We start from the raw sequence: 13,906 nt of genomic DNA on the forward strand, positions 1-13,906 counted from the left end.
GAAATAATGAGAATAACAAACTACCATAATTTGAATACCAGACATGGCTAATGGAAGTTTATGCTCCTGTATTGGAAATGTCTTCAATTATTTGTAGAATACTATGTTTTGAGACCAACTGTGTAAACAGCCTGCAACCTATCTCTAAAGCTTGCTTTGTCAAGCAAGTAGCAAACAAGAATTAACTTTCCATAACAGTTTTACCATCTTGAGTTTGGCATCTTTATAGAACAGCCTTTTATTTTCTTGTTTACTTTTCAGGAGTGTGGTCTTTTATTGGATGTTGGAAATAGAGAGTGTTTATAAGCCTGTACCTGTGTCTCCACCTTGGAATGGAACATGTATTTCCCCTGGTTGTAGTCATAGTAGTAGTAGGTCAAAGATTTTGGATCATAGAACAGGGAAGTTGCCTATAAAATAGATAAAGCTATATGTATTGTATAATTATCTACACAGTACTGTGATAAAGAGTTGAAGTCAAACATGATATTTCAATTTTCACTGGCATAACATGAACATTGACAAACTAATTTAATTATATATCAAATTTCATCCACGGTTAGACCAAACTCACTCTTTTATCATTATCTTATTTTATACAAGTCAGAAAAAATCTCACTGGATCATAGTAATATCCAGATTCTGCATGGTAGTAGAGCCCTGAGGTTACATCATACTGATAGCCGCTCTGGGCCAACATTGCTTCCTGCTCCGTCTGCTGCTGCTGTTGAACAGCAGCCTCTGCTGCAGCCTTCACGCTCTCCGCAATGGACATCCCTTCTATAGTCAGCTGGATAAAGTGAACCACGATGAAAATAACATACTCCCAAGACTGACATCCCAGAGAGTGCCAATAGACCAGTCAATGTTTTTATTTACATGTATTCATATGCAAGACAGCCAACAGGTGAAATATTGGTAAGAGGATTGATTACATTTTTAATTCAATCAATCAATTACTGGTTGAAAAAACCCATATGACTTGTTACATCTGTATATAAAAATTCGTAATATAATAGATCTAAAGTTATCATATTTTCTTTTACCAACAAAACACCTGACAGAAACTATTAAGTATTAGTCACCCTTCTAAGATCTGAGATACTGGCAAATTACACCATTGATGTGACCTTATACAGCCTGTTTGTGTACCTGTGTGTGGTGAGGTACAAGTAGATTACACCATTGATGTGACCTTATACAGCCTGAATGTGTACCTGGGTGTGGTGAGATACCAGTAGATTACACCATTGATGTGACCTTATACAGCCTGTATGTGTAACGGTATATGGTGTGATACCAGTAGATAACACCATTGATGTGACCTTATACAGCCTGTATGAGTACCTGTGTGTGGTGAGATACCAGTAGATTACACCATTGATGTGACCTTATACAGCCTGAATGTGTACCTGGGTGTGGTGAGATACCAGTAGATTACACCATTGATGTGACCTTATACAGCCTGTGTGTGTACCTGTGTGTGGTGAGGTACCAGTAGATTACACCATTGATGTGACCTTATACAGCCTGTATGTGTACCTGTGTGTGTGGTGAGATACTGGTAGATAACACCATTGATGTGACCTTATACAGCCTGTATGTGTACCTGTGTGTGGTGAGGTACCAGTATATTACACCATTGATGTGACCTTATACAGCCTGTATGTGTACCTGTGTGTGGTGAGATACTGATAGATAACACCATTGATGTGACCTTATACAGCCTGTATGTGTACCTGTTTGTGGTGAGGTACCAGTAGATTACACCATTGATGTGACCTTATACAGCCTGTATGTGTACCTGTGTGTGGTGTGATACCAGTAGATTACACCATTGATGTTACCTTATACAGCCTGTTTGTGTACCTGTGTGTGGTGTGATACCAGTAGATTACACCATTGATGTGACTTTATACAGCCTGTATGTGTACCTGTGTGTGGTGTGATACCAGTAGATAACACCATTGATGTGACCTTATACAGCCTGTATGTGAACCTGTGTGTGGTGTGATACCAGTAGATTACACCATTGATGTGACCTTATACAGCCTGTATGTGAACCTGTGTGTGGTGTGATACCAGTAGATTACACCATTGATGTGACCTTATACAGCCTGTATGTGAACCTGTGTGTGGTGTGATACCAGTAGATAACACCATTGATGTGACTTTATACAGCCTGTATGTGTACCTGTGTGTGGTGTGATACCAGTAGATAACACCATTGATGTGACTTTATACAGCCTGTATGTGTACCTGTGTGTGGTGTGATACCAGTAGATTACACCATTGATGTGACCTTATACAGCCTGTTTGTGTACCTGTGTGTGGTGTGATACCAGTAGATTACACCATTGATGTGACTTTATACAGCCTGTATGTGTACCTGTGTGTGGTGAGGTACCAGTAGATTACACCATTGATGTGACCTTATACAGCCTGTATGTGTACCTGTGTGTGATGTGATACCAGTAGATTACACCATTGATGTTACCTTATACAGCCTGTATGTGTACCTGTGTATGGTGAGATACTGGTAGATTACACCATTGATGTGACCTTATACAGCCTGTGTGTGTACCTGTGTGTGGTGAGGTATCAGTAGATTACTCCATTGATGTGACCTTATACAGCCTGTTTGTGTACCTGTGTGTGGTGAGGTACCAGTAGATTACTCCATTGATGTGACCTTATACAGCCTGTGTGTGTACCTGTGTGTGGTGAGGTATCAGTAGATTACTCCATTGATGTGACCTTATACAGCCTGTTTGTGTACATGTGTGTGGTGAGGTATCAGTAGATTACTCCATTGATGTGACCTTATACAGCCTGTGTGTGTACCTGTGTGTGGTGAGGTACCAGTAGATTACACCATTGATGTGACCTTATACAGCCTGTATGTGCACCTGTGTGTGGTGAGGTACCAGTAGATAACACCATTGATATTACCTTATACAGCCTGTATGTGTACCTGTGTGTGGTGAGGTACCAGTAGATTACACCATTGATGTGACCTTATACAGCCTGTATGTGTACCTGTGTGTGGTGAGGTACCAGTAGATAACACCATTGATGTTACCTTATACAGCCTGTATGTGTACCTGTGTGTGGTGTGATACCAGTAGATTACACCATTGATATTACCTTATACAGCCTGTATGTGTACCTGTGTGTGGTGAGGTACCAGTAGATAACACCATTGATGCGACCTTATACAGCCTGTATGTGTACCTGTGTGTGGTGTGATACCAGTAGATTACACCATTGATGTGACCTTATACAGTCTGTATGTGTACCTGTGTGTGGTGTGATACCAGTAGATTACACCATTGATGTGACCTTATACAGCCTGTATGTGTACCTGTGTGTGGTGTGATACCAGTAGATTACACCATTGATGTGACCTTATACAGCCTGTTTGTGTAACGGTATATGGTGAGATACCAGTAGATTACACCATTGATGTGACCTTATACAGCCTGTATGTGTACCTGTGTGTGGTGAGGTATCAGTAGATTACTCCATTGATGTGACCTTATACAGCCTGTATGTGTACCAGTGTGTGGTGTGATACCAGTAGATTACACCATTGATGTGACCTTATACAGCCTGTATGTGTACCTGTGTGTGGTGTGATACCAGTAGATTACACCATTGATGTTACCTTATACAGCCTGTATGTGTACCTGTGTGTGGTGTGATACCAGTAGATTACACCATTGATGTGACTTATACAGCCTGTATGTGTACCTGTGTGTGGTGAGGTACCAGTAGATTACACCATTGATGTGACCTTATACAGCCTGTATGTGTACCTGTGTGTGTCGAGGTATCAGTAGATTACACCATTGATGTGACCTTATACAGCCTGTATGTGTACCTGTGTGTGGTGTGATACCAGTAGATTACACCATTGATGTGACCTTATACAGCCTGTATGTGTACCTGTGTGTGGTGTGATACCAGTATATAACACCATTGATGTGACCTTATACAGCCTGTATGTGTACCTGTGTGTGGTGTGATACCAGTAGATTACACCATTGATGTGACCTTATACAGCCTGTATGTGTACCTGTGTGTGGTGTGATACCAGTAGATTACACCATTGATGTGACTTTATACAGCCTGTATGTGTACCTGTGTGGGGTGAGGTACCAGTAGATTACACCATTGATGTGACCTTATACAGCCTGTATGTGTACCTGTGTGTGGTGAGGTACCAGTAGATTACACCATTGATGTTACCTTATACACCCTGTATGTGTACAGGTGTGTGGTGAGGTACCAGTAGATTACACCATTGATGTTACCTTATACACCCTGTATGTGTACAGGTGTGTGGTGAGGTACCAGTAGATTACACCATTGATGTGACCTTATACAGCCTGTATGTGTACAGGTGTGTGGTGAGGTACCAGTAGATTACACCATTGATGTGACTTATACAGCCTGTATGTGTACAGGTGTGTGGTGAGATACTGGTAGATTACACCATTGATGTGACTTTATACAGCCTGTATGTGTACCTGTGTGTGGTGTGATACCAGTAGATAACACCATTGATGTGACCTTATACAGTCTGTATGTGTACCTGTGTGTGGTGAGATACCAGTAGATTACACCATTGATGTGACTTTATACAGCCTGTATGTGTACAGGTGTGTGGTGAGGTACCAGTAGATTACACCATTGATGTGACCTTATACAGCCTGTATGTGTACCTGTGTGTGGTGAGGTACCAGTAGATTACACCATTGATGTTACCTTATACACCCTGTATGTGTACAGGTGTGTGGTGAGGTACCAGTAGATTACACCATTGATGTGACTTTATACAGCCTGTATGTGTACCTGTGTGTGGTGTGATACCAGTAGATTACACCATTGATGTGACCTTATACAGTCTGTATGTGTACCTGTGTGTGGTGAGGTACCAGTAGATTACACCATTGATGTAACCTTATACAGCCTGTATGTGTACCTGTGTTTGGTGAGGTACCAGTAGATTACACCATTGATGTGACCTTATACAGCCTGTATGTGTACCTGTGTGTGGTGTGATACCAGTAGATTACACCATTGATGTGACCTTATACAGCCTGTTTGTGTACCTGTGTGTGATGTGATACCAGTAGATTACACCATTGATGTGACCTTATACAGCCTGTATGTGTACCTGTGTGTGGTGTGATACCAGTAGATAACACCATTGATGTGACCTTATACAGCCTGTTTGTGTACCTGTGTGTGGTGTGATACCAGTAGATTACACCATTGATGTGACCTTATACAGCCTGTATGTGCACCTGTGTGTGGTGAGGTACCAATGGATTACACCATTGATGTGACCTTATACAGCCTGTATGTGCACCTGTGTGTGGTGAGGTACCAGTAGATAACACCATTGATGTGACCTTATACAGCCTGTATGTGCACCTGTGTGTGGTGTGATACCAGTAGATTACACCATTGATGTGACCTTATACAGCCTGTATGTGTACCTGTGTGTGGTGAGATACCAGTAGATTACACCATTGATGTGACTTATACAGCCTATATGTGTACCTGTGTGTGGTGAGGTACCAGTAGATTACACCATTGATGTGACCTTATACAGCCTGTATGTGTACCTGTGTGTGGTGTGATACCAGTAGATTACACCATTGATGTGACCTTATACAGCCTGTATGTGTACCTGTGTGTGGTGAGGTACCAGTAGATTACACCATTGATGTGACTTATACAGCCTGTATGTGTACCTGTGTGTGGTGATGCATCAGTTGATTTCACCATTGATGTGACCTTATACAGCCTGTATGTGTACCTGTGTGTGGTGAGGTACCAGTAGATTACACCATCGATGTGACCTTATACAACCTGTATGTGTACCTGTGTGTGGTGAGATACCAGTATATTACACCATTGATGTGACCTTATAAATCCTGTATGCGTACCTGTGTGTGGTGAGGTACCAGTAGATTACACCATTGATGTGACCTTATACAGCCTGTGTGTGTACCTGTGTGTGGTGAGGTACCAGTAGATTACACCATTGATGTGACCTTATACAGCCTGTATGTGTACCTGTGTGTGGTGAGGTACCAGTAGATTACACCATTGATGTGACCTTATACAGCCTGTATGTGTACCTGTGTGTGGTGAGGTACCAGTAGATTACACCATTGATGTGACCTTATACAGCCTGTGTGTGTACCTGTGTGTGGTGAGATACCAGTAGATTACACCATTGATGTTACCTTATACAGCCTGTACATGTATCAGTGTGTAGTAAGTCACAGGTAGATTACCACATTGATGTGACCTTGAACAGACTGTTCATATATCAGTGTGTAGTAAGTTACAGGTAGATTACCACATGGATGTGATCTTGAACAGACTGTTCATGTATCAGTGTGTAGTAAGTTACAAGTAGATTACCACATTGGTGTGACCTTGAACAGACTGTTCATGTATCAGTGTGTAGTAAGTTACAGGTAGATTACCACATTGGTGTGACCTTGAACAGACTGTTCATGTATCAGTGTGTAGTAAGTTACAGGTAGATTACACCATTGATGTGACCTTGAACAGACTGTTCATGCATCAGTGTGTAGTAAGTTACAGGTAGATTACCACATTGGTGTGACCTTGAACAGACTGTACATGTATCAGTGTGTAGTAAGTTACAGGTAGATTACCACATTGGTGTGACCTTGAACAGACTGTACATGTATCAGTGTGTAGTAAGTTACAGGTAGATTACCAGATTGGTGTGACCTTGAACAGACTGTACATGTATCAGTGTGTAGTAAGTTACAAGTAGATTACCACATTGGGGTGACCTTGAACAGACTGTACATGTATCAGTGTGTAGTAAGTTACAGGTAGATTACCACATTGGTGTGACCTTGAACAGACTGTACATGTATCAGTGTGTAGTAAGTTACAGGTAGATGACACCATTGATGTGACCTTGAACAGACTGTTCATGTATCAGTGTGTAGTAAGTTACAGGTAGATTACACCATTGATGTGACCTTGAACAGACTGTACATGTATCAGTGTGTAGTAAGTTACAAGTAGATTACCACATTGGTGTGACCTTGAACAGACTGTTCATGTATCAGTGTGTAGTAAGTTACAGGTAGATTACCACATTGGTGTGACCTTGAACAGACTGTACATGTATCAGTGTGTAGTAAGTTACAGGTAGATTACCACATTGATGTGACCTTGAACAGACTGTACATGTATCAGTGTGTAGTAAGTTACAGGTAGATTACCACATTGATGTGACCTTGAACAGACTGTACATGTATCAGTGTGTAGTAAGTTACAAGTAGATTACCACATTGGGGTGACCTTGAACAGACTGTACATGTATCAGTGTGTAGTAAGTTACAGGTAGATTACCACATTGGTTTGACCTTGTACCGCCTGAATGTGTACTTGTATGTGGAGAGTTACAGGTAGATTACACTATTGGTGATCTTGTCCAGACTGAATGTGTACCTGTGAGTTGTCTTTCTTTTCCGTGCTAGTACCTTCCAAGGCCATGGTAATGGCAGAGTGGTCATCCTCTCTCCAGCTTGGTGCAACCACACCACCTGTAGGAACATGTAACATGTCACATTTAATAAATCTTGTCAATTCAAAATATTTTTTCGTGACAAAAAAAGTCATACTCTATATTTTTGTTTTGATAGTAAGAACTGTCAGGTCTCTTTTCAATCACCACTTTCACTTCACAGGATGTATTCGCACATATATGACCCTACCATTTTAATAGTCTTTAAAAAATAAATAAAAAATAATAAAAAAGAATACATATATATAATAATTGTGTTTGTGTTTTTACATGTAGCTTCAAAAAAGAAGCTTTATACTGATAAGTACTGACATACAGATTACTTAATCACCATAACCCAATGATGACAATTTCGTTCTTACATAAAGCCTTATAAAAAAATATATATATATATATATATATATATATATATATATATATATAAATATATATATATATATATATATATATTATTTTTTTTATAACGCTTTAAAATATATATATATATATATATATATATATATATATATATATATATATCTATTTTTGGACAAGATGCAATCCAAACCGAAAATTATTTTTTTGTCCCAAGAAGCCTTGCGCCTGTGCCTACCTGTGGTGTAGTTTAGGAGGTCCTCCTTGTCCACCTGCACGTGCATGTGCACTGTTCGCACATGCTTCATGCGGTGAATCTCACTGCTCAACTTCTCCACCTGCAACAACAAGGCTCAAACCCATTTCTTCCATTATTTAATGTTTAGAAATATGTCTCAAATGTATATTCCGTACAGGCATTATCATATCAACAAAGTACATAGTTGAATTTGATCCCTTGACGTCAACAGAGTTGACATAGAGATAAAAATTTCATGCGTCTGACAGTATAACAGACTTCTACAAGTAATGTAATGTTTACATTAACTTTAATAGCAGTGCATACCCTTTAGTTTTTTAAAGCTGCACTCTCACAGATTGAATGTTTTGACAACTTTTTTTTTATTTTTTGTCTTGGAACGAGCCAATTTATGTGAAAATGCATGGAAACCATTGATATAAGACTGCTGACAAAAATCAGATCGCAAATTATTCATATTTAAGTTCAAAAAATGATGTTTTATGCATTTTCTTAAACCGTTAGTAACGCTTCTGGCCATAAAACATTAATTTTCGAACAGAAATATGAAAATCTGCGATCTGATCTTTTGTCAGCAGACTTATATCACTGGTCGGCTGATATTTACGCAAAAATTTGTTCATTCCAAGACAAAAAATAAAAAAGTTGTCAAAACAGTAAATCTGTGAGAGTGCAGCTTTAATTGTCTTTCCCAAATATAAAGTCATAAAACTGAACTCATTTAAATTATTGGGCGCTGAATTCATCTAAAAGTATCTGGTACTATTTTTAAATAGAATTAACAACTTAAAGAACATTAATGCATCGTTTTAATAAACATGCATTACTTGAACATAATGGTATGTAACTGATATTAAATTAGGGTAAAAAAAGAGATATTGAAGCAGGCTTAGAATTATTAAAACGGTTTGGTGCTGTTTCATTTAAAAGTCATGTGTGACATTATTCCATTGTTTGATTTAACAAATGTTTCTTCACATTGTTTAAAATAGTAATGAAATATAAAAAAAAAACTTTTAATTTTTTTTATGAATTCGGACAGCGAAAAGAAACATTATTTTAAGGTGTCCTTACTCTAAGGTGAATTACGGTACTGATAATTTTGACCCTTTAACACTTATAGCAGTTCAACAGTCCTCACCATTTTTCTCAATACAGAGTTATAGTCATCTGATTTCTTTAGCTGTCTTTCAAGCTTTTCCACCTTCTTGTTGGTCAAGTCCAATTCTGTTCGGCAGTCTTGTAGGCTGTGGACTAGTTCATCTTTGGACAAAAGGAAGAGATAACTCTTGTCTTCATCACTTTCCCCATCATCCAGTTCAGAATCAATGTTCAAGTTACCACCTTTTGTCTGTGTATCTGCCTGGCCTGCTGATAGCTCAGATTCCATTTTCTCTGTTGAAAAATCACTGCCTGAAACGTTTTGTCTATCAGCAAATTCTGTGTCTGCTTCTTCATGACTTTCCTCATTCGATGTCTCTTTTCCAGTTCTATGTTTGCATCCAAAGGAACGGTCAGGTTTACTTGTTGACTTGGTGGTGACACTATGTATCAAATCCAACAATTCTGCATCTGTTTTATGCAACGCCATAGAAGATTGAAGTCTTTTAACTACTAAAAGCCAGAGTACCTTTGTGCTGGATGAACTTCAGGCATTCTAGAAAAGAGAAGACAGTGACATCATCATCTAGGTACATTGTACCTTAGATCATATAAATAGGCTCAGAAGTTGTATTATTGTTTTGTATTGGTAGACTTGAAGCATCGATAACCCCTGTTGTTAACTCAATGGTGAATATAGTGCAGCGATATTAAGCAACACTATTAGGCCAGATATTTGCAATCCCAGAAGCTATTCAAGGTACAAGTTAATATCAGAAACATTACTGGCCTTTTGCTAAATGTTTCTCCAATGAAATTGAAATAAAAATCTAAACTTAAGAGATGAAAGGATGGACAGGACTGAGGTGCTAGCCAGTGCCTTCCAACTATCAGTTTTCCCCACATGGTGTAATGTAAGCTTAGGCCACACCAAATTGATGACTTGTTCATCGGATTTTTTCCAAAAAATAATGGGGCGAGCGAGCGAATAATAAAAATATTTGTTTTGCATTTAGCAAAAAAGAGGAGCGAGCGAAGAGCGAACAAATATATATAGTCATTTAACTCACTTTTGCTCACATTTTATTCACTTATTAACTAAACAATGATATTGTAAACAGTACAAGGATAACATCCAGTGAAAGAATGAAAACACTAAAAGATACAAATATTAGTTTTGAGATCAAACAAATGCTATTTGAGATCAAGCAAATGTATTTTTTTTAAACTATTTTATAAAGGAGAGAACTCAAAACCACAGTTTTCCAGTTTTTTAAACCTTTTTGAAAAGTTTTTTTCAAAATACACTGCATGGCTAAGTTAAAGCCTGGACACAAGCGCCAATGGTCACAGCCACCTGCCTGCCCAATGGCATATCCAAATCTATTAACTAGGTTTTCCACTTTTCCTTAGGAAAACTTGGTTAAAAATAATTCTCTATTAAAATACATTGTCATATCTCATGCCATGGGAATGACTTGACAAGATGACTTGAAAAATAACTCACAAAATGAATATAGGCATTTGCAATCAATATAAACTACAGCTATCACTCTTGCTTTGACTACACGATTGGCATTGGTAGCCATCTAAGTTCTGGAAGAGAATTTACAAAAAAAAATACACCATATTGTAAACCATTTCAGCTGAAAAATATGTCACAGAAAATTCCAGCCAGCGCCAGATTGTTTTAGGCTTTCTCAGAATTTAACACCTATCTTTTTTAAACTTGCAGATTTTCCTTAATTTTTTTAGATATCTTCTTCAAATTTAGACAAGTAATAGAAAACATAAACATATATACAAAAGACACTTTTACTTCTTTTGTACTGCAAATACTGATTGTGTCAATTTTTATATATAGCCAAAAAATATTTCAAGAAAAAACAAGAATATGCAATATTTTTTCATAGACAAAAACCTATCAGCATAAATATTTAACACTTGAATGATTTCCATATATAGTTTAAATATACACATGAACATCTAAAAAATCTACAAAGATTTATTCGTAACACAAAGTGTTATTAATACCTTTTTCCATGCACACAGTCTGACACCATTTTTTTTTTATCCTTTTTGACTAATATTTACAAAATATACACAATCCGCCTTGTTTGATGTTTTTGTGTGAATGGTAAAAATCATGGGATTGCATGAAGCACATATGAATGTCAGTCAGGTTAATTTTTAGAGTCATCCTACTGTCCACGAACATTGACTCATCGGCGACCAAGGCCTCCACCACAAGCACGCCCTCGTTACCTCATGGGGACAGGAATTTCATGATCCGCTGCGTTGAAGGAATCTGAAATTTTAATAAGCAATATTATACATAAATGTTCATTGTAGTATAATGTAGTATGCATTACTGAAACAGTTTGATGATAACACAAGAAAGGTGGTGCTCGTTTCATGGCCAAACTTTATTTTTCTATTACTTTACATGCATATGAATTAAATAAACACTATACTCTGATCTGTAGCAAAATAAAAACAAACATGCATAAATCATTAAATGTAAACAAATAATACAAAAAAATACATCATATTTGCTATAATTATATTAACAGCAAAACAACAAAGAAGTTAAAATACACACCTGAAGTTTTTACCTGGACAGGTGTAGTAGGTATAGATGACCGATTGGAAACTGTCTTTTTACTGTAACGGTCATCCGAATTCCCGTCAAACATGTCCTAACCAAATTCAAACTTTGCATAATCACTGTCATTCACAATAAAATTCAGCACTTCTTGCCCAGTATATATACGTTTACTTTTAATGGGAGCCAAATTAAAACAAACACATTTGTCCAAAATTTAATCAAACTTTAAATGGTGGTAGAATTGTCATTTGTTGACGTAATTTTCAAGAATCAGGAAGTGAAATAAATGTTTTCATTTTGCCAATTTAGTCTCGATCATCTAGCCCTTGTATCCGGGTCTATATCGTTCATTGACTCTAATTAGAGTGGCTGCATGATTGAGCCGGTGCTTTGATAATTGTTACTATCGAAAAACGCGGTTATAAGGGAAAAGGCTACATTCTACTAAACAAATTAGCGCTCGTAAAAAAAATAACTATTTTTTTTAGATGGTGCGGGCGCAAGTGATAAAAAAATAAAAATTTTTTTTTTGCTTTTCTGAAGAAATAGGTGCGGGAAATCCGATGAACAAATTATTAATTTGGTGTGGCCTTATATAATACTTCATATATTTTGATGTGTTTTTTTTAGAATTGTGGCATTACAGAGAAATAAAAAGTCAATATGATACAACAGTTTCCCTGTACACCATTAAAAATAAATGATTACCGGTATAGTGCAACATTGTACCCAGCCTGCAACACATCTCTTTTCGTCACAAATGTACGAGACACAATGACCTTAGAGACATTTTAAGAGAGGAGACATCGGTAAAAGCATGTATAACCTATTGGTTGATACCAGGTATCTATTTAGTATTATAGATAGCCTTTTCAAAGGGCAAATGGGCCAAATTTCAGCACAAAAATGCCCAGATTTTGCTTACCAAATAGGTGTTGTATCATTTTAAACATACATAAACAGTATGTAATAGTTAACATTGATCAATTGTCGTTTAAATCGGTCGCTAGACTCGTCAAATAAAATAAAAATGTTTTAAGATATAGTTTAGAGAGAAATATATGAAAAACATCGTAAAAACAGTGAATTTATGGGGTGGGCGAATAATTGGTACAGTAGGGTGCTTATTTTAGCTAAATTATAGGGGTACTTTGCACGTGGGAATATTCGGAATCCCTAACAATTTTTAAAAACAAATTACACAGTTTATTGTCAGAGGAGCTAACCTGTCTAAGTGTAAAGTTTTATTGTTATAGCTAACTTGTGTCAAAAGTAACATAGGAAAAACCTCCATTTCTGGCCGAAAAGAGGTCGCTAACCAGTATATGTATTTCTTATTTCTACAGACTTATGAGAGTAACATTATTTCGCGACATAATTAATATGTTCAAAAAAGTTTTATTAGATTATTTTCAAATGGCAGTATTTCATGTTGAACCGAATCCTTACTTTCCAACTGGATTTTATGAAGGTAAAACATGTAGCAATGATAATGATAATGTTTGTTTATCGCGATATATTTATTTTTTCGTTTTGACATTTGCATCCAATTAGTCGGCAGGCAACAGTTATAATCATGTAATAATTTCCACTCAGCGGCTACCTCCCCTGGCAGCAATCATTGCAATTTTAAACAAAAATGGTCGTACCAATTAATGTTGACTTACTTTAACTTATTTTGAAGTTACATGTCATTATAAGCCAAGATATGTCCTGGGAATATACATTCTGGAATATCTGTTAAGTACAAGACTGTCAGACAGCGAGTGGAGATCGAGACATGAGTATCAAATACCCCTTCATTTCTAGGCAAATCCTGCATAACAAATGTCTGAAATGATACTTAAGGCCCTTGCTTTGATGTTATCAAAAATCAAACATGTCTTATTGCTTAGAAGAAATGTCTAATCGAGGGAACTGTATTAGATAACACGTGAAAATAGTGATCAAATGAAAATAAGAGACCAAAAAATATAGTGTACCGGCATCA

General features: G+C 37.3%; 1 protein-coding gene across 3 annotated transcripts in view; it reads right to left on the reverse strand.

Annotated features, from left to right (window-relative positions):
* The window catches only part of LOC128228484 (angiogenic factor with G patch and FHA domains 1-like), a 39,538-nt gene extending 26,058 nt beyond the window's left edge, over positions 1-13,480 (reverse strand). For 2 of the 3 annotated variants that reach the window (XM_052939820.1, XM_052939822.1), the window contains exons 1-6: positions 11,525-11,616; positions 9,349-9,864; positions 8,187-8,286; positions 7,519-7,613; positions 620-790; positions 315-410 (exon numbers count right to left, since the gene is read on the reverse strand). In XM_052939820.1, the coding sequence (XP_052795780.1) occupies positions 315-410; positions 620-790; positions 7,519-7,613; positions 8,187-8,286; positions 9,349-9,798 (912 nt within the window). In that variant the 5' untranslated portion in view covers positions 9,799-9,864; positions 11,525-11,616. Of the gene's footprint in view, positions 1-314; positions 411-619; positions 791-7,518; positions 7,614-8,186; positions 8,287-9,348; positions 9,865-11,524; positions 11,617-13,365 lie in introns of those variants that run through there. The other variant, XM_052939821.1, reaches the window with a different exon arrangement.
* Between the last annotated feature and the right edge of the window lie 426 nt (positions 13,481-13,906).

This window comes from Mya arenaria, chromosome 3, assembly GCF_026914265.1.
Source record: "Mya arenaria isolate MELC-2E11 chromosome 3, ASM2691426v1".
Lineage (NCBI taxonomy): Eukaryota > Metazoa > Mollusca > Bivalvia > Myida > Myidae > Mya > Mya arenaria.